Below are 21,073 nucleotides of genomic sequence, written 5' to 3'. Positions count from 1 at the left end.
CTTGTGCAGCTGTCAATAAATTTGTAAGCAAGTCCTTCATAGCCTGCGAACCTTCCACCCCATCATAAATTGATAATAATGCTACCTCTGGACTTTTGGTCAGCTTTAAACCAGTGATTTCTGTTATCTCTTTAAACACCCTTTGCCCCAAAATTTCTAAATATTTACACCCCCACCACATGTGAACATAAGTCCTGGTTTCCTGGCATCCCCTCCAACATAACACCAAATAGTCATTGTTTATTTGATTTAATCTGACTGGTGTTAAATACCATCTCCAAACTACCGTAAGTCTATCTGCCGTGTTGTCTCCTTTTCCCACACCTCTTTTAATTGATCTTGCTGATCCTCCATTTCTACTTACATTTTATACATTTTATACATTTCACTGGTTTCATCTTTTATAACTATATTTCTTCTTTATCTCCCCTTTTTATAATCATTTTTTTTCAAATTTTGTCTATTCTTTGCAGTTCCTGTTTTTGCTTAACCACTTCCTTGACCATTTCTCCAGTTGTATACAGCTAAACCAAGTTATTTTACTTCGTGCAGTTAGAGCTTCTCTCAATTGTTCTTTGCTTCTCATTTTCTCCACCCATTCTTTTATTTTAAATTTTCTCTTTTGCTTCTTTTTCAATTTCATTTTTAAAATTTCCTGGGAAATCTTCTATCATCGCCACCAGAGTTAGTGGGGAATTTGCTGGTATCAGTTTTGCCTAATCGCCTTCTAAATCTGGCCTGCAGACGGTCTGGGAATCAGCGTGTTTTTACATGAGTAGAATGTGTGCTTTTATTTAAAATGCGTCTCTGGATTATTTGTGGGGCATAGGAATTCATTCATTTCCTCCCCCTCTCCCCAAAAATATAGTCTGCCCCCCACAAGGTCTGAGAGACGGTGGACTGGCCCCCTGCTGAAAAAGTTTGCTGACCCTTTATTATATCAATCCATATTTTCCATGGTAATTATTACACTACAAGTGGAATCAAAATCCTGCTAGTATTTCTATCTGCTCACAGTGGTCTTTTAAGTAACAAAATTCCCCCCCCCCATTCTTTTGTAAAGTTTTTGTCCTCTTGGTTCCTGAGTTTTCCAGACTGCTTTGCCATTTCGGCATAGCCCATCAGCTTGGTTTGCCATTCTTTTCTGGTAGGGACTTTGTCTTGTTTCCATCTCTGGGCTAGTAGCATCCGCCCGGCTGTTGTTCCATACATAAAAAGTCTTTTCTGGTCCTTTGGGATATCAGTACCTATAATTTTTAATAAAAAAGCTTCTGGTTTTTAAACAAAATGTATTTTAAACATTTTTAAAATTGTATTATATATCATCTCCCAGAAAGCTTTTACCACCTTACAAGTCCACCACATATGTTAAAAGGTACCCTCTTTTTCTTTACATTCCCAGAAGGTATTTGTATATGTCCTATATATTTTTGCCAACTTAAGTCAGAGTCAGGTACATCATTTTCATGTAATTCTCTTTCAAAGTACAACAGGCTGTAAATTTCAGGTCTGTTTTCCATAACCTTTCCCAATTTGCCATCTGAATATGTGTCAAGTCTCTCGCCCAGTGTATCATTACCGACTTGACCTGTTCATCTTTTTGTTAATTGTTAATAGCTTAATTTTCTTATATTCCTCCAGCTTTTCCTTAATTTCCCTCTTTAATTTGTTAAGATTCTCTTTAAATTTTCGAAATTTAATGTTATATTTATTCCCAAGTACTTTATTACATTTCTTAACTTTAAATCTATTTTTATTTCTTTCAAAAATTTTCGTTTTTCATCTTCATCGTAGTTAAATATTGTCATCTCTGATTTGGACCAATTAATTCACAACCCTGTTATTTCTTCAATTTTTTTTCAAATGTGCCTCTATTACCTGCATGTTTTCCAATGGATTTTCGATTGTTAGTGAGGTGTCATTTGCAAATAACACCTTGGTGACACACTTGTAAGACATGCATCATTTTGTGACACAGTACTTCTGTTTTACTAGCAAACTGGAGGTTAAACTCACCTTTTTCCAGCCCCAAGAGGAGCATTGGGAGCAACAGAAATCCAGAGTGGAGTCTTGTATGCCTCCTTCCAGTTTGGCCAAGCTGGTGCCAAACCTATTGCTCTGCTTTCCTTTGGACCACCTCAGTGAGGCTGAGAGCGTGGTCTTGTCTTCTGGGCACCCCAGGACTTCAAAACACTCTGTCGAGACTTGCACCCCAGGGAGGTCACTTTGGTGCTGCTAACACAGCAGTTTGACTTCACCCCCGGAGGCGCACTCCGTCTCTTGAGACAGATGGATGCTAACAACAAGCCTATCAATGGCTGCTTTCCACAGTGGCTATCTCCATGCTTGGAGGCCATATGTTCTGAATACTAGTTGCTGAAAACTGCAGAAGAGGATAGTGCTCTTGTGCTCAAGGCCTGCTTGCTTGCTTCCCATAAGTTGGCCACTATGAGGAGGAGGAGAAGAAGAAGAAGAAGAAGAAGAAGAAGAAGAAGAAGAAGAAGAAGAATTTGGATTTGATATCCCGCTTTATCACTACCCCAAGGTGTCTCAAAGTAGCTAACAATCTCCTTTTCCCTTCCTCCCCCACAACAAACACTCTGTGAGGCTGTGTGGAGGAGCAGGGAATTGAACCCGGTTCACCAGATTACAAGTCCACTGCTCTTAACCACTACACCATTAGCCATTGGCCTAATCCTACAGGCTCTTCTTCCTCCCCACCTGCGTGCCAGTTGATGGTTTGCTTCCATGGCAAGGGTTTGAGGGTGCTTCTGCTGCAAGCTTCATCATTTGCTTTTTTAAATATTGGATGACACGTGTGTCTTCAGGTATCTAGCAGAACAAAGTGTTGGATATTTGGAGTGGACTTCAGGCGTTGTTACAGTCTTTCAAGTTCACAGTGGTTTAGTTAGCAAAGCTTCCTAATTTCACTACAATTGTAACTCGGCTTCCGAACACCTTGGGAGTCTAATGTTCCGGCTCCTGAACGATCGAAAACCAGAAGTGAGTGTTCCAGTTTTCAAACGTTTTTCTGAATTCCGAACGTCTGACGGGACTTCCGCGGCTTCCTGCAGCCAATCAGAAGCTGCGCTTTGGAAGTCAGAATGGATTCTGTTTGACTTCCGAGGCACAACTGTAATTCTCTCTATCATCTGGTATATCATCTGTCATGGTTGTTCCCATTTTGCAGATGTAGAATGGAGTTCAAATCAGGATTTGTAAAGATTTATTGTACACATTAAATGTAAACTGTACTAATACATTGATAGCCACCTTCAAAGGTGTATTAATAGTAAAGCTTCTGTAGCTTCTGCTGATCTTTGTTCAGAGTAAATAACCTACACAAAGCTTGTACTTCAAGCTGTTCTGACTGAAAACCCTGCTTAAAATGCAATGCATGATTTCTGAAACACACATCTTATTTCTTGTTTCAATACATATTCTAAGGGTTGGTTGGTGCAAGGAAACAGATTGCTTTTCTATCTGTACTGCATACCAGACCAGACCATGGGAGTGTGTATCAATGCCTGGTTGTCACAATCTCTCTACTTTCGTAAAGGGGGTGGGAAAGGAACACATAAGAAGTGCACGTGTCTGCTTCTTGCCACATGTTACACAAGGTGTGCTGTGGTGTGTGCATACCTGATTGTATACAGTGGTACCTCAGGATGCGAACGGGATTTGTCGCTTCTGTTCATGCACGTGACATCATTTTGACTGCACATGTGCAAGCTGCGAAACCCAGAAGTAACGCGCTCTGTTACTTCCAGGTCGCCGTGGAGCGCAACCCGAAAGTGCTCATCCTGAAGCATATTCAACCCAAGCTATGACTGTACAATACAGAGCTTTCCAAGCTTTTCAAGTTGGCAACACACTTTTTGGACATGCATAATTTTGTGACACAGTAATTCAGTTTTACTAGCAAACTGGAGGTTAAAGCTAACCCTTTCCAGCCCCAGGAAGCATGTGGGGAGCATTCATGTGACACACCTACACACTGCAGCTGACACACTAATGTGTCGTGACACACAGTTTGGAATACTCTGCTTTAGGATATCAGATGGAGGACAGTTCACCCAGTCTTCTAAAACTTTGTCAGTTTTTCTAAGTAGCTAGCTGTAATTTGCAGACAAACATTTTAACTATAGTAATAGTAAGGTATTTGTATCGTGAGTTTGGTTATTTCCCCTGTTTTGTAGAATATCGTGATGGATTGTTTCAACAACAAAAAAACTCCTATCAAATAAGAACATGGGGCGGTATTCAACTAAGTTCTACTCTAGTAAACCCATTGACATTAATGGGCCTATGTAACTTAGTTCTCTTCATTAATTTCAACAAATCTATGAGTAAAATGCAGTTGAATACATTCTACATTGCTATGTATCCATATATATGCCTCCCAGAGTGGCTGGGGCAACTCAGTCTGATGTGCTGGGTACAAATAATCAGTGTTAGAAACTGAGATAGGAAAGCTAGGAGCTAAATGGCACCTTAAACCTGGGTTATGGGCACAACAACGGAATATCTAGGCACACTTTTTTTTTTACAAGAATACAAAGCTGAAAATGTATATAGCAGTGATCTATAATAGAATAGCTCAAGTTGGAATACCTGCTACTCTGCCATTTTCCATGTTATTCTTGCAACACTATGAAGTTTGTTAGTCTGAGAAAAAGTAACTGGGCTATATTCGCTCAGTGGAGCTTTAAGGCTGGATGGAGATTTGCATCCAGCTCCCCCAGGTCCTCACTGACTGCTGCACCACAGTACTTGCCTGAGACCGTTCTTTCCCCTGTTTGTTTTACTATGTTTTGAAATTAATATTTTGTGCAGTGAGGGTGTGCAGTCTGCTTGCTTTTAGTATGTGGCAATCTTGTAAGAAATTTCTGTGTCTGGATTTTATCTGGATTGCACTTTAAGCTAGTTTCTGAGTGTTAATACTCTGTGATGCACTACAGGAAGGCGTGGTAGCATTTGGAAGAGTGTGAGTCTGATTAGTTTATAAACTACTAAAAGTAAAGCTCTGTCACTAACAGTAATAGAGCTGCATGATTTGAAATTATCTCTAAGTTTTGTGTTGGAATTTGTCAGCAGAGATTACGTGTAACCCTTTGTATAAAGTTTTGTATGAATATGCTTTTAAAATTTCATTCTGAAGTTACATCATGACTGTTTGGATGTCCTCCTAATCTGGCATTGGATGGATTTGCCTTAAATTTGCAGCTATTTAGCAGAACCAATGGGTGTTTATTTGGGGCTTGTTACCATCAGAATTATTGATCGCCTTTTCTTGGTTGGCTATGAATGAGGCATACTTGATTAGTAGTTTTTCAATAAACAGCTCCACAGGGGAGAGTGATGGTTCTGTAAGGTACTCGATTTGCATTTATTCTGTCAAGAAACACTTCACTACTGTGGTAGCAACCGTCACGGTACCCTTTTGTCTGGTGTCTTCTATAAGTCACAGAAAAATATATCACCAAGGACAAGTGCCCCCCAATAAGGTGTATAGATAGAGAAATATAGATGTAGTCTTTTTCTCTACAATCACTTGAATTTGATAGGAGTAACATCAATTCATAAGTCAACACCCAGACATTGTTCTGGTAAACTCAGTGTTTCTTCCCACAAAGGGGCTTAATCATTGAGCTGATAAGATAGAACAAGATATATAGTCAACATCTGTTTCCGTGTGGAATGGTTACATTTCAGTGAGAATACATACATTATCTATTACCTGTACAATGACGTCTAAGTAGTAAGCAAGCAATAGCTTAGGAAACAGGACATTATAATGAGTGAAATAAGTATTTGATCCCTTTGCAAAAGATGACTTAGTACTTGGTGGCAAAACCCTTGTTGGCAATTACAGAGGTCAGATGTTTATTGTAGGTGACCACCAGGTTTGCATATTTTGTCCCACTCCTCTTTGCAGATCCTCTCCAAGTCGGTAAGACTGAGGGAGGTTGACAGGTATTTTGTGTTTCTTCCATTTGCGAATTATTGCACTAACTGTTGTCACCGTCTCACCAAGCTGCTTGCCAATAGTCTTGTAGCCCAGTCCAGCCTTGTGCATGTCTACAGTCTTGTCCCTGACATCCTTGGACAGCTCTTTGGTCTTGGTCATGGTGGCTACTTTGGAATCTGCTGGATTCATTGCTTCTGTCAACAGGTGTCTTTTGTACAGGTACTGTAATGAGCTGGGATTACAGGTAAGATGTCTCCCTTACAGCAGGTTCTTCTAATCTCAGCTCATTACATACAGTGAAGACACCAGGTAGCCTGACATCTGGCTGGTTGATAGGGGATCAAATACTTATTTCACTCATTATAATGCACATCCACCTCTGACTTTTGTCTTCTGGGTTTCTGGGGGTTTTCCTGTTGTTATTCTGTCTCTCACAGCTACAATAAACCTACCATTAAAATTATGGACTGATCATTTTTTGGTCAGAGGGCAAACAGGCAAATTTAGCAGGGGATCAAATACTTTCCCCCCTCACTGTATTTACAGTTTTTGAGTCACTCAGAGAAGTAGATGGCAGCTACTGCCTTTGATATGTGGTTCCATTTTTTTAGTGACCAAAATTCACAATTCCATTGTGGAAGGATTCTTGGCCAGGTGGTAGAGTCCCGTTGCTGCTATTAGTATTGGTTTTGGGGGAGCTAATGGAGGACCCCCTCCCATATTCTCCAGTGTCTTTGGTTCCTTGTATCTCCCTTCCCTGGATTTTGGAGCTTAAGTGCCAGTGCTCCTTTTATGTTTACTGTGCAATCCTATACACCTCTTTTTGGAAGTACCGTAATTTCTTATGAATTCAATGGAGCTTACTCCCAGGTACATGGGTGTAGTGTGGCCTGGTTTCTGGGATGAATGAGTGCACCATTCTTTGCTCTGCATTTATTTACATTGGTAACACACTTTGTTGAGGGAGCTTCTGCTACGAAAAAACTGGGGAGAAAAACCCAGGATCAAAAACAGGTTGCTGTTTTTGAGTCTTAAAAGGGTGGTGAATTAAGTAAGCTCAGCTGCTTGTATACAGGCATCAAGCCATTGCAAGGCAGTAGTTATTGTAGAATTCCACTGTAGCTATGGCAACGTTCACTGTGCTACATTTGGAAATCCAAAATGCCACCCAGCAAGAAGAGATTAGGTTTTAGCTGGATTTTGGTGCAGTCAAAATTAGTGCAAGGCAACCTTCTAGATTTGCATAGTCTTTTTAATTTTTATATTTTGAGTCTGAGATTGCTATGGGAAAAAGAAAGTATACCCTCGTTGAATTCTGTGGTTTTACAGGACATAATAACAATGATCTGTTTCTTAACAAGTCTCACAATACAACCTCAGATGAACAACAACACAGGACATATTACACTGTGTCAAGATTAATTTAACAAAAATAAAACCAAGATGGAGAAGCCATGTGTGAAAAACTAAGTACACCTTACGATTCAATAGAACCACCTTTAGCAGCAATAACTAGAAGTAATCGTTTTCTGATGACTTTATCAGTCTCTCCCATTGTGGTGGAGGATTTTTGGCCCACTCTTCTTTACACCGTTGCTTCAGTTTGTTGGGTTTGCTGGCATTTGTTTATGCACGGCTCTCTGGTCTGGATTTTGACTGGGTCATTGCAACACCTTGATTCTTTTCTGTTTCAGCCATTCTGTTGTAGATTTGCTGATGTTTTGGGACCATTGTCCTATTGCATGACCCAATCTCAGCCCAAGCTTCAGCTTTTGGGCAGATGGCCTTGAGTTTGACCCTACAATACTTCTCTGTACAGAGGAGTTCATAGTCGACTCAATGACTGCAAGGTTCCCCGGTCCTGTGGCTGCAGAACAAGCCCAACTCATCGCCGCTTTGCCACCCTGCTTGACAGTTGGTATGAGGTGTTTGTGCTGATATGCTGTGCTTGGTTTTGGCCAAATGTGGTGCTGTGCATTTTGGCCAGACAACTCCACTTTGGTCTTGTCTGTCCAAAGGACATTGTTCCAGAAGTCTTGTAGTTTCTTCAGATGCAACTTTGCAAACCTAAGCCGTGCTGACATGAAGAACTCCAGGCATGCCTGGAGGATGCGGACCATTTGGATCCCTTCCAATCAGAATTCAGGCCTCATCATGGGACTGAAACTGCCTTGGTCACGTTGATTGAAGTTCTCCGGTGGGCTAGGGACAAAGGTGAAATCTGTCTCCTAGTTCTTCTGGAACTCTCAGCAGCCTTTGATACCATTGACCATGGAGTAGGTCAGTTCTGTGTCCAGGGCAGTTGTCTACCAGCTCCATCTGGTACGCAGGCTGAGACCCTACCTGCCCGAAGACTGTCTTGCCAGAGTGGTGCATGCTCTAGTTATCTCCTGCTTGGACTACTGCCATGCGCTCTATGTGAGGCTACCTTTGAAGGTGACCCGGAAACTACAACTAATCCAGAATGTGGTAGCTGGACTGGTGACTGGGAGTGGCCAGAAAGACCTACATTGGCTCCCAGTTTGTTTCCGAGCACAGTTCAAAGCATTGGTGCTGACCTTTAAAGCCCTAAATGGCCTTGGCCCAGTATACCTGGAAGGAGCATCTCCACCCCCATTGTTCGGCTCAGACACTGAGGTCCAGCTCCGAGGGCCTTCTGGCGGTTCCCTCACTGCAAGAAGTGAGGTTACAGGGAACCAGGCAGAGGGCCTTCTCAGTGGTAGCATCTGCCCTGTAGAACGCCCTCCCATTAGATGACAAGGAAATGAATAACTATCTGACTTTTAGAAGACATCTGAAAGCCCGGTTTAGGGAAGTTTTTAATGTTTGATATTTTATCATGATTTTAATATTCTGTTGGGAGAAGGGATAAGATAAAAGTTAACTGAAAAGAGAAGGGGAGGAAAAATTACAGGTGATGAGTAACAATAATTTGAGAGGCACCAGGGTGGGGTGGAGGAGGGTTGAAGGGAGAACATAAAATAGGCCTTCTGCTTAGAGTGTCTGGAGCAGCAGATTCTCCCTAAATTGGGAGGCCGAGTCAGCATATGTGCACAATTAATATCTGAATTTAGCTAAAAACCTGTATTTCAACCAGTGCTGCTTGATAGGCGAACAGCTGAGACTTTGTTTGATGCATTTATTAAAAAACCCTTTCCTGTTGCCCTGAAAAATGACTGCACAGTGGGAGTGAGATAAGGCAAAAGGAGAAATGCTGGGAGAGGTGTATAGGGGTATATCATGATCTGTTGTGTCTTAAAATGTAAGATGATAACAAGCAGTAAAGTATGGGAGCATGAGCACTGTATGCAAGAAACCAAATTCATTTGACATTTTTTTCTTTACAGGATTACGTTTTGAAAACAACTTGAATAGTCTACCGTCTTGCTGGATTGCATTGCTTCACAACATAGAATGTCTTTCTGATCTGGAATTTATCTGGTGGCTATGAATGTGTTTCCTCCTGAATTTACGTTCTATGTTCCATTGGAACACTGAAGCTCTCCAGGACTGTTGTCTGCTCAGAAGCTAGCCTCTTTTTCTCACACTTGTTTAAATTCTGCTAGCAATGAGTTCTCAAAGCCATCCAGGTAAGGTCAAAAATCCTTTCTATCTAGAACAAAATGTTACCGTAGGAAACCAGAAGTGATAGATGATGTGAGTTTTAAGGCTACTTACACAATATGGAGCAAGTTAGGAAACCTACCGTCTCTGAATTTTAATCAGGATCTTGCAAAGAACGAGGGATGTTAGACATGTAGCAGGATCTGGGACCAGGTATGAATAGAGAAGTCTAACAGGGTACTCTGGGTGAAAATGACAAATGGAAGAATTTGAGGAATTATGAAGAGTTTTAAAGTAGTGGGGGTAGATGTTGGTGGAAGCTGAAGCAGTGGGTCATTGTAGTTGTCCCTGTTAAATTGCAAGATCTGCCCCATTCCCTTCTGATACCAGTTTCTGCCAACCTAGCAGTTTGAAAGCATATCAGTGCAGCTGTAGATAAATAGGTACTGCTGCGGCAGGAAGGTAAACAGCATTTCCTTGTGCTCTGGCACTTGTCATGGTGTCCCATTGTGCCAGAAGTGGTTTAGTCCTGCTGGCCACATGACCCGGAAAGCTGTCTGTGGTCAAACGCCGGCTCCCTTGGCCTGAAAGCGAGATGAGCGCCACAACCCCAGAGTCGCCTTTGAATGGGACTTAACTGTCCCGTTATCATTACCTTTTACCCTTGGAGAAGTATGACTAAGTGTTCTGTAAGGATTTATAAAGCTTCCACAAACAGAAACTTAGGAAGATGCCTAGAATTAAAGGAGCCGTGTCTTCAAAACTTCCTACAGGGGCTGGATAGGCTTTGTCTAGCTGACTTACAGAATCTGCTGCCCCCAAAGTATTGGGACACTGGAGTGCATCTTGTATTACAGCCTTCAATGTGCTTCAACTGGGCCAGCTTGGCCAGCTCTTGCTCTTGCTTTGTGCATACCAGCTAGACTTGGGGTGGCATCTCATATCTCCAGCCCCTGTGCCTTCTACTTACTGTGATCTGAGGGCTGGGAATTAAGCATGAACACTGTCTTCCCCAAAACTTGGCTTTGTGCTGATTCTGTGTATGTTGGGTCTCTTTTTACTGATGTTCCTGTTCTTTGAGCTTGTGCCAGCTTCAGTCTCTCAAGTTTCTCAGCACATCCCTCAGCTTGGGCCTTTCCAGGCTTTCATCATGTGGGTACATGCTCTTTTCAAAACCTGGACTTTTCAAAACTTGGAGTTCTGAACTCCCAATTTTTGATATAATTGCTCCTTTAATAGCTAGGAAGTTACCACATATTGACAGTCTTATGTATATCTTGGTCTGTGACATTTTTGCTACCCCCCCCCCGTAGTGTATCTTCTGTGCTTTAATTAACACAAATTGCTGTGTGTTTAGCTACTCAATGCAGTCTTGTGGAGATGACACGTTATGATAAGATGTTGGCATGAAAGAGGCCTCTACATTTTGTCCTGCATAGATGTGACCAAGAAACACCACCCATGTATTGGGTTCAGAAACAGGATATAGTGATTTTTATGTGCTAATGTGCTAGCCACTAGTAATAACAGATGAAAATGTTAATAGTTCTGTGAATGCTATCATAAAATAATGAATTATTTTATTCTCTGTATTTTGATAGTGTGGAGGAGTTAACTTTTCCTCCACTTACTTTGATTGCTGTGTTGCTATTTTGAACTTTAGATATTCTCAAGGGCTATTCATATACTTTTTATTTATATTAAAGTGCCATGCAGTAAAATATAATTTCCACATTTGGGAAGTAAATATAAATTAGTAGTAGCTGGTTGTTTTGTCCTGAAATGAATTCAAGTTGAAGTAAAAGTTGAATTATTGCCCTTTTCTTGCTGCTTTTAAAATAACCTCAAATATTGGTGCTCTCTGTTCATTCTAATGTCAGAGGTCACCACACTGAGGGTGCCATACTTCCACTTTATCTTAACTACAAAAGCTTTTTTATTCCAGAGAAACATTATTGGAGATTGCAAGTTAATATTCTTTCGTAAAGGTTATGACTGATTTTTTAAACTTGAAAATCTGGGGCACAAAGTATTGTGCGCCATTGAAGCATGTATTTTTTTTTTTTTAAAAAAAATGCTGTTTCTGTCAGTACTAAGCATCCTGAGATGCTTTCCTTACTGGATCTATACCATCATGTTTTACTTGTGGTGTTCTAATAAACCACTAGGGAGTATTATCAGTGACATTGAGCCTCAAACTCCGTCATAGTTCCAAGGCACCATGCGTTTAAGTGAAATCACCTATATTGTAATATCTATTGTAAAAGCCTGCAAAAAACCCACTCCTGCCCTGCCCCACCCCATTTTGTGACTTTTGGGTCACTTCTGGGTTCAGTGCGCCTGCTTGGTCATACACATATAAAGGTAAAGGGACCCCTGACCATTAGGTCCAGTTGTGGCCGACTCTGGGGTTGCAGCGCTCATCTCGCTTTATTGGCCAAGGGAGCCGGCGTACAGCTTCCGGGTCATGTGGCCAGCATGACTAAGCCGCTTCTGGTGAACCAGAGCAGCGCACGGAAACGCCATTTACCTTCCCGCCAGAGTGGTACCTATTTATCTACTTGCACTTTGACGTGCTTTCAAGCTGCTAGGTTGGCAGGAGCAGGGACAGAGCAACGGGAGCTCACCCCGTCGTGGGGATTCGAACCGCCGACCTTCTGATCGGCAAGTCCTAGGCTCTGTGGTTTAACCCACAGCGCCACCCACGTCCCCATACACACATATAGGACACGCCTAAAACGGTCACTGCTTGTAGTGCATTTTAGAGTGTTATTTACCACGCTTGCTTTGGCAGCAAAACAAATGTTGGAGTGGGGGGATTGAGGGACACCAAACTAGACACTCAAGGGGGGTGTCTCTGCCATCAGTTGTGCAGGCTTCTAATATGTGTTGGCAGGGGCACCAGCTACAGTAGACGGAAGGGGCTTCAGCCCCCTCAAGATTTGTAGGCAGGGAGCTGAGCCCCTCCAACAATCCCCCGCTGCCCCCAGGCAAGTACTCGAGCCCAGCCTCAGCTCTGCTCCTGAGTCAGGTCTGGCCCAGTGGAGGAGAGGCTGCGGCAGTAGCGTTGCCGGGCCACCCCCTCGTCTGTACAGGGCTGCAGGTGCGAGGGAGCTCCTGGGTCAGGTCAGCTGGGCAGCGCCGTGAGACCGTGCTGCTGAGGCCACATTCTCGGGCAAGCGCTAGCCCGCCAGGTGGGTGCAGGAGGCGTGGAGGGCGTTTTTCACCCTCCCCGCACACTGCTGTGATCACCAGAGCGCTTTCTGGGAAGGCGCTCTGGCGCTCCTCAAAGGGACGCCCATGCGTCCCAGCAGGCCTGGCTGGACTGGGGTGCGGGTGAGGCATGTGACGTCATGCACATGTGACGGCCTCCCTAATGTTGGGCCCAACTCAACACGCCGGTGTGTGTGCTGCTGTTAGTACGGAATCAGGAAATGGTAGTTACTCTGGATTAATTTGCCCAAAATACAATGGTATGGTTTGGGATACTTTTGATGCTTTCTTTTTGGAAATATTAATTGCTTCTGTTTTTCAAAAGGCCACAAAATACACCTGAAATAACCAATGGGAATCAAAACAGAAGCTAAAAAAGTGGGAAAACCACATTACGTTTTTTGAATTTTATTGTGTTAACAATATATACAATTCATTTTCAGCTTTGCAGTAGCTGTAACCTAGGTTTAAGGGGGCAATTTGGGAAGTAGCTTAGGTATCTGAGTTTCTCACACTGCTCACCTCCTTATTCTCGAACTATGAGGGAAGAGTGAGGGCATTGCTGGTTGCATGGCATTTTGGAAATGTCTCGCAAGTCCAGAGCAACGGATGGTGATATTCTGCTTCTCGCCATACACCTGCTGTGTCTGTGATGCATTTGGCTGGCCACTTTGGTAGGCCGGATGCTGGGCAAATTGAGGGCATGGAAGAGACCATTACTCTTCAAAAGATTTGAAGCATTTCAGGATTTGGACCAAAGACTCATAAATGATTTCTCTAACTGTGCAGAGCACCACGCCAAGAGGGTATATTCAAACCTTTACATTAGTAAGATGTGCTTCCAAACTGTGTCATCTTCACATGTTTGCTTTGGAAACTGATCTGGAAGCCTTGCTTGTAGAAAAGCAGCTGTATCTTTGGCATTTGTTAGGGATGTTTCATGGGGATAAGCATCCTTTTCATTTAATATCGCTCCCAAATTGCTGCCTCCCAATGTGCATTTGCAGTACAGTGGTGCCTCGCAAGACGAAATTAATTCATTCTGCAAGTCTCTTTGTCTTGCGAGTTTTTCATCTTGCGACGCAGGGTTTCCCATAGGAATGCATTGAAAATCAATTAATCCGTTCCTAGGGAAACCACCTTCAGACCAGGTCCGGGGACAGTTTGTCCCCGGACCTCTTATGAAGGCTGAGGGGGGGACAAGGGCTTTTCTTCCCACCCCCAGCATTTAAAAAAACCCCGGGACAGCGGAGGACTTCTCCGCTGTCCGGGCGATCTTAAAATGCTGGCGGGTGGCATTTTAAAATCGCCCCGGGACAGCGGAGGACCTCTCCGCTGTCCGGGGCGATTTAAAAGCCCCTGGGAAGGCAGGCAGGGGGGACAAAGACTTTTGCCCCCCGCCAGCCTTCAGAAGAGGTCCTGGACCTCTTCTGAAGGCGGGCGGGGGGCGAAAGTCTTTGCTCCCCCCCGCCTGCCTTCAAAAGCCCTCCGGGACAGGCAGGCAGGGGGGAGCAAAGACTTTCGCCCCCCGCCCGCCTTCAGAAGGTGTTCCCTCCTCCCCCGCCCGGCTTTGGAGCACCGTTCCGAAGCCCGACGGCGGCGGGAGGTGTTCCCGCCCCACCGCCCGGCTTCGGAGCACCGTTCCGAAGCCCGGCGGCGGCGGGAGGTGTTCCCTCCCTCCGCCCGGCTTCGGAGCACCGTTCCGAAGCCCGGCGGCGGCGGCGGGAGGTGTTCCCTCCCCCCCGCCCGGCTTCGGAGCACCGGGAGAAGCGATCTCCCCGCAGCCCCTTGCTTCAAAAGAGGTCCGTGGGCAGCAGGAAGCGCTTCCCGCTGTCCCCGGACCTGGGGCTGCGGGGAGAAGATCGCTTCTCCCCGCCGCCCCTTGCTTCAAAAGAGAAGACCCGCTGTCCCCGGGGCAAGCTTCATTTTGCGAAGCAAGCCCATAGGGAAATTCGTCTTGCGAGGCAACTCGAAAACGAAAAAACCTTTCGTTTTGCGAGTTTTTCGTCTAGCGAGGCGTTCGTCTTGCGGGGTACCACTGTACAAAAATGTTTATCAATGTTTGGGATTGTGATTTGGCTGTATAATGTCTTCCAGCCCCTGACAAACAGTTGAATTATTTTGAGTAAAGCTAGTACTTCAAACTTTTTCATAATGGCTGGTGACTTTTGTCATTCAACATGCATGGGTTGTCTGTGATATTGTGTTCTTCAGGAATCTGCTGAAGGAACAATTTCTTTACATTTTAGTGTATTGCACGTATTTCAACAAAAATGTATTACAATTTTTCACTTACTCTGTCTATCAGGCAAGTAGGCAAGTTTTTAAAAGGCATAGAGCACTGGGAAATGTTCTGGCATGAATAGAAAATGGATCTTGTTCTCTCAGACAAGGGCATCTGCTCTACATGCCTGGATGCGCTTTCCCTCACATTTAATTGCCTTTAGAAAGCCACTGTTCCAATGTCTGCTCAGCAGTTGAGCTGAAAGGCAATGAGTATCTTGGATAAAGAAAGCACACTCCTTATGTTTTGAGACAACATGCCCACCACATCCATGAATTACTATGTATTTTTATGTTGTGATCTTCGGATGAAGGGCAGTATACAAATTTAATAAATAGTAATAATAAATGAAGCCATTACTTTCAGGACAGAGGAAGGAAAGGATAACAGAAGTAATCATGCAGGATGTGATGGAAATGAGTTCTTTGTGTGTATGGTGGTGTTGCAAGTACAGATCTGGGGCAGGTGTACTGTTAAGTATTGCTTATAGAAAAGTAGTACTTCTTAATTATTATCAAGGCTTCTGTTTTTCCTTACTCAACCTCAGTCCCACGGAGCAGGATTCAGATGACTTCTGCTTCCACAATGGAGGCTTCCCACCTCATGTGCCCTTGAGAACAGTGTATGGGGGAAGGGGGGGGGATTGTTCTGTCTGGGAAGGATCAACATAGTACATTTGCCTGGATGGAAGGATCAACATAGTACAGTACCGTGTTTAATTCCTCACATGACTTTTTGGCTGTATTCATAACTCTGTGGCTTTTTACATTTCTGCGTTCACAAGAGATGACCTGCTACAAGCCAGTTCTCATTGTTTTCTGTAAATGGCACCCCTCCTGCAGGACTAAATATTTGTTGCACACACACAGCAAGTCAACATGAACAAACACACATAGAAAATTCTCCCATCCTCCTGTCCAGGCAGATTAGATTGCTGGGGTTTCTGGCCTTTTGGGGGGAATGTGGTGGTGTTCACCCAGACCACATAGTCCTCAGGCTTCGAGTAAAATTGATGTTCAATAGGGAATCATGCCCACAATCATGTGATGGGGGGGGGAGTGAGTTATTATTTTTGTTTGTTACTGTGGTATGTATTTTTGTGTCTTTAAATTGTAAACCGCCCTGTGATCCTCAGATGAACGGAGGTATCGAAATTTAATTTATAATTATAATAGAGGGGTGGTCACATCCACATCTTCTTACAGGACATACGTAGAGTGGCCTTGTGATTTCACCCCACCACATTTAATGAATTCTCCAAGGTGGATAAACATGTTTTCATAGAAAACATAAAGGAGAAGGCAAAAAGTCAGGAGAAAGCAAACAGCTTCCTCCTTTCAGTTAACCCATCCATTCAGTCTGAAAAGTGGAGAGGCTGGAACTTTAGATATCCTGAGATCGCCATCCACGTGAATCCTAGTCTTCCTTAGGATGGGGGGGGGGGGAGAGAGAGAATAAACAACTAGAAATGAATGAATGAATGAATGATAGATAGATAGATAGATAGATAGATAGGTAGATAGATAGGTAGAAATAATTTTAAAAGTAAGGTGCACTTAAAGGAGAACTGGGGAGCCCAATACAAAGAATCCTCATAGTCAGGCCCTGCCTCCTACTGGTGGGAGATGACAATCCAAAATGACTGAAAATGCTCTCTCAGAGAAAAATAGGAAACTTTTGCCTGGTTATAATTTGTGATGATTTCACACTCAATCACTGCAAAATACACAGTGCTCAAAAGCAAGGTACAGAAAATCATAGAATTGTACAGTTGGAAGGGACCCAACCAGCCAACCAGCAATGCAGGAATTTTGGCTAAAGCGCCCATGGCAGATGGCCACCCAATCTATGCTTTGGTGAAAGTATCCTTTGGCAGGAGGATCTTGCAACAAGTTCTGTGAATAGGGGTTCTTCTGCCCTCAGTGGACATTGTCGGCATGCAGAGGGCTGGGAGGTCAGCTGGCTAGCCCCAGCTCGGCCGACTCCTTCCAGCCGTGAAGACCATTGCCTCTGCTCTGACATAAATCAGTGACCCGGGCTTCTGAGCCACGGCACACTATCAGCAGATCGAACTACGCATACAGAATAGGCATGAGGCTTGTGGAAGCATACTACAACTACAGATTTATTAATCATAAATCAGGACAAAGAAACATGTCGTCTCTCTCTCATGTCGTCTCAGAGAGAACAGGTAAAAGCAAAAGCTATACCCACAACGGAAGTTCCCAGCATATTGTGTTGGAATGTAAACAGACACGTGACACGTAACAATTCCATGTCCGTTCCTTAAGGTGGAATGGAAATGTATGCTCTGCTGAAGGAGAACCAGAAAGTTCAGCTAACCATAAACAGAAAGTTTGACTTGTGAGGTTCCCTTCTATATAAGAAGCATAGCCTCAGTGAACACCCATCTTATCCTGCCTTTTACTTCAGTTTTCCTTGTTCCGCTCTTCCGAATTATTCTTTGTCGCTGGGAATTGTAGGTGGTTGCCGTGTAATGTTTTGTATCTTGCTGGCCAAGTCTAGCGACTGGAGGAAGGTTCCCTTCTCTTCTGGCTGGCCACTAGCAGAGTTCTTTTTTCTTTAGTGGGTCATTGAAGCCATTAGTAACTTGAGATAGTCAAATCTTTTTCAAAGAGAGCACAGCATAATAGCTACTGAATAAGAACTATTCTGACATTTTACCTCACAATTGCCAAATTTATCTCTCAATATTCTATGACCTGCACTGTCCTAGTCTGCACTGTACTCTCCTGGCCAATGACTGTAGAAATAGAAATGTGATTTGCCTTCAGAATGTTGTATTTGCTGTCTTTTTCTCTACCTTTTTTAGTTGGGGAGTATCATTTTCAGCTACAGTGATATAACTTATTCCTCTCTAGTTAGACCCAATGTGATGTTTTTCTTTACTAAATTATATGTGAGATGTGGTAAAATGGGGTTCTGAACTGGTGCTTCAAGGTTCTCATTGTGAAGCTCAGTACAAGACAGATGTATTCCTGGTCAGGAGGGAGGGAGACTGTGGATTAGGAGTTGAAGGGGGTTGTACTCAACTTGAAAAATCAGGTTTGCAGCTTAGGGGTGCTGCTAGATTCAGCTTTATATCTGGATGATCAGATAGTGGTAGCAGCTGGAAATGACTTTCCGTTCCTGAGGAAATCGCATACGGCTATGGCCACACATTGTAGGTGGGAACTTCTGGCCTGTAGGCCAGTCTGGACCCACTGGGGGGGGGAGTCCAGTTTGGCCTGTAAAGCCATTCCTCCAAACCATGCCCACCTGCCCATCTGCTTATGTTACTAGTGATGCCAGCTGATGGGCAGAACCTTCTTGGAAAGCCGCCTTTACACTGATCTCTTCAGCATCCCGAAAAGATCAGCATGACGTGGGTCAATGGCGTAGTGTGTGGGGGAGCTGTGGGCACTGTGGCCTCGGGCATATATTTTTGAGGGGGCATGACCAGGTGCCTCCAACAACAGGCTCCCTCATCGGCCCAACGCTGCCAGCTGTGTCCAGCCTGACCCCCCGGGGGCAGAGAGAGGAGAGTTGCAGCAGTGCTGCCCTCCACTTTTCTCAGCCGTGGTGGCCGGTCGTGGCAGGTCCTGACCCAGGGGCACAGTGGGCTCCCTTCACAGTGGCCCAGAAAAATTATAACCAGGAAAGTGCTTTGACAGCATGAATTTCTGCTTATACCATTTAAAGTAAACCTTTCTTAAAACATTGTCTTCTTGAAATCTCAGTTGTGTGTTGAAAAACTTATTTTGTCTTTTTTTACAATTGAATTTAATTTAATTCCTATATTGGACTGCTTAATATACAATAAGGATTTATAAGAAATATATATATTTCTTATGATATAATAATTCTTATAATACAATCTGTATTTTGTATTATAACAGCAGTGAAAAGCCCCCAAACAATTCCAGATTGTAGTTTCATTTCATGAACTTAATAAAAAGGAACCCAAAATTCTCAGAATTGTTCATTACTTCGCGCAGTGTGTTTTTATTACCGGTAACTCTATAATAGCTTCTTTTGCAACTTGTTATGAAGTATGAACTTAATAAAGTTTCTACAAATCATTTACCAATAACTTAACCAAACTGTTAGAATGATCAATTTGTATTGTATTAGGTATCATAGGCTACAACAGTTGCTTACAATTTAAATGCAAGGTACAAAATGCCAGTAATATAAACACACTGTGTAAAAACAACCATGTTCGTACATAAAATTTAGTTCAATACAGTTGAATACTGAAACAAAATATATTGTAATGTAAATTGTACTTATACCTGAAAACTATATATATATATATTTTGAGAATCGTAGCTCAGTTTCTTTGCCTCTATTTTTTCATCAGGTCATGTCTTCAGAACCTCTGGTGAACTTTAACCTGCTGGAGCTACTAACACTAGGTGGGTTTCTCTCTTTTTTTCAGATGGACTTTCTGGCAGGGACCAGCCAGTAGAATTGTTAAATCCAGCCAGAGTAAACCATATGCCAAGTTCTGGTAAGAGATAAAGCTGTTTAATATTATGCCATATGTGAGAAGTATATGGTACATAACATTCTGTAAGGGGTGGGAGATCTGTAACTTGATACTTTTGGAATCATTTGGAGCATAGATTATTTGTAATATTTAATGTCAACTATGGAAAAATAATACTTAACAATGGAAACGGGAAGGATATTGAAGGAAGTAAACAAAGCAAAGCTGAGGCTAAATAGTTTTACTAATTTTTATATCAACCTTTGAGTTTTATGTTGATGCCTCATCTGTGTAAATATGGTCTGTTAGGGCTGATTTCTTTATATGCCTGTCCCTGGGTTTATGAAATGGTGATTATTCTTTGGAATGAGTAGATATGACAGAAATTACCTTTTTTTGGAAAAAGGTTAACTATCCAACTATTTGTGGCGTTAGGTTATTTGAATAACATGGTAAAGAAAGAATATTATGAGCTAGAATGGAATAGATATGGGTTAGATATTAATTGCAGAATTTATTCAAGCTAATTAAAATAGTGTTGAGATAATGTTTGTATTTATAATCTTGGCCTATGCTGCAGTTGTTATATATAAGTTATCATTGTAATCTGCTTGATTATATGTGATGCTATTGATTGGTACTAAGCTATAATTAATTTGTATAGGAAAATAGGATGGAATTAATTTGTATAGGAAAATAGGATGGAACGATATTTGGTAGCTAAAAGGATGGCCAGGTTTTTGAATATTGAGTTGATTGTATAAATATTATCAATCTCCATCACTCTGTCACATGCACACACATATACAACTCTCATACTCGGTATATAGATTTATTGAACAATTCTTTGTGTTTGCACATCTGTGGGGAAAGGAAGCATAATTACATATGTATGTTAAGGGGAATTTTGTATGTATGTTAAGTTGCTAATGTGTATGACAAGTGGTCGCTGCAAATTCTCCTTGCCTTATAGAGAATGTGTTCATAACCTGGGGAATTGTGTACATCTCCTGGTCATTATTTCCTGGTCATTTCCTGGTCTTCATCAGGCATTGGGGAATGTGCATATATTGACTAACTTTTCTGCATTCTCCAGCCATTATTAATAATCTCCCACAGGCCTTGGAAATGTACATACCTTGACTGCACTCCATTGGTTCTCCAGGTAGTATGCACATATTCTGATCTGTACACGTAGTCTCCAAGATATATGACATTTTTTTTCTATTTCTCATTCAGAAGTGTGCAGTCCACCCCCCTCCCCTGGCCAACACTGGCCCACTGTTTAATGTTACATGGCCCACAGAATACCCTCCCACTAATCCACAGGAAATGGGGGGGGGGGCTCCAGATACAAATTAATTTATTTTCGTAGTCCAGCTTTGTTTTCACTATGCTTACCTGTTCCCCAGTCAACTAAGCAGCAAAAGAGGAATTGCAGAGAGGGAAATGGTAGACCTTTCCTCCCACTCTCACAGCTCTAATGGAAATTCTCACCACTCCTGCCACTGCTGTTAGCTTAGGGAAAAGGTCAATAGCAGCATAGGGT

General features: G+C 42.7%; 1 protein-coding gene across 4 annotated transcripts in view; it reads left to right on the top strand.

Moving 5' to 3' along the window:
* Positions 1 to 21,073, top strand: part of HDAC4 (histone deacetylase 4) — a 123,503-nt gene that overhangs the window by 13,606 nt on the left and 88,824 nt on the right. For 3 of the 4 annotated variants that reach the window (XM_082229212.1, XM_082229213.1, XM_082229215.1), the window contains exons 2-3: positions 9,319 to 9,561; positions 19,474 to 19,545. In XM_082229212.1, the coding sequence (XP_082085338.1) occupies positions 9,540 to 9,561; positions 19,474 to 19,545 (94 nt within the window). In that variant the 5' untranslated portion in view covers positions 9,319 to 9,539. Of the gene's footprint in view, positions 1 to 9,318; positions 9,562 to 19,395; positions 19,451 to 19,473; positions 19,546 to 21,073 lie in introns of all 4 variants that reach the window. The other variant, XM_082229214.1, reaches the window with a different exon arrangement.

This window comes from Podarcis vaucheri (genome assembly GCF_965113315.1).
Source record: "Podarcis vaucheri genome assembly, chromosome: 1".
NCBI lineage: Eukaryota > Metazoa > Chordata > Lepidosauria > Squamata > Lacertidae > Podarcis > Podarcis vaucheri.
This window is presented reverse-complemented; position numbering and strand designations above follow the sequence as displayed.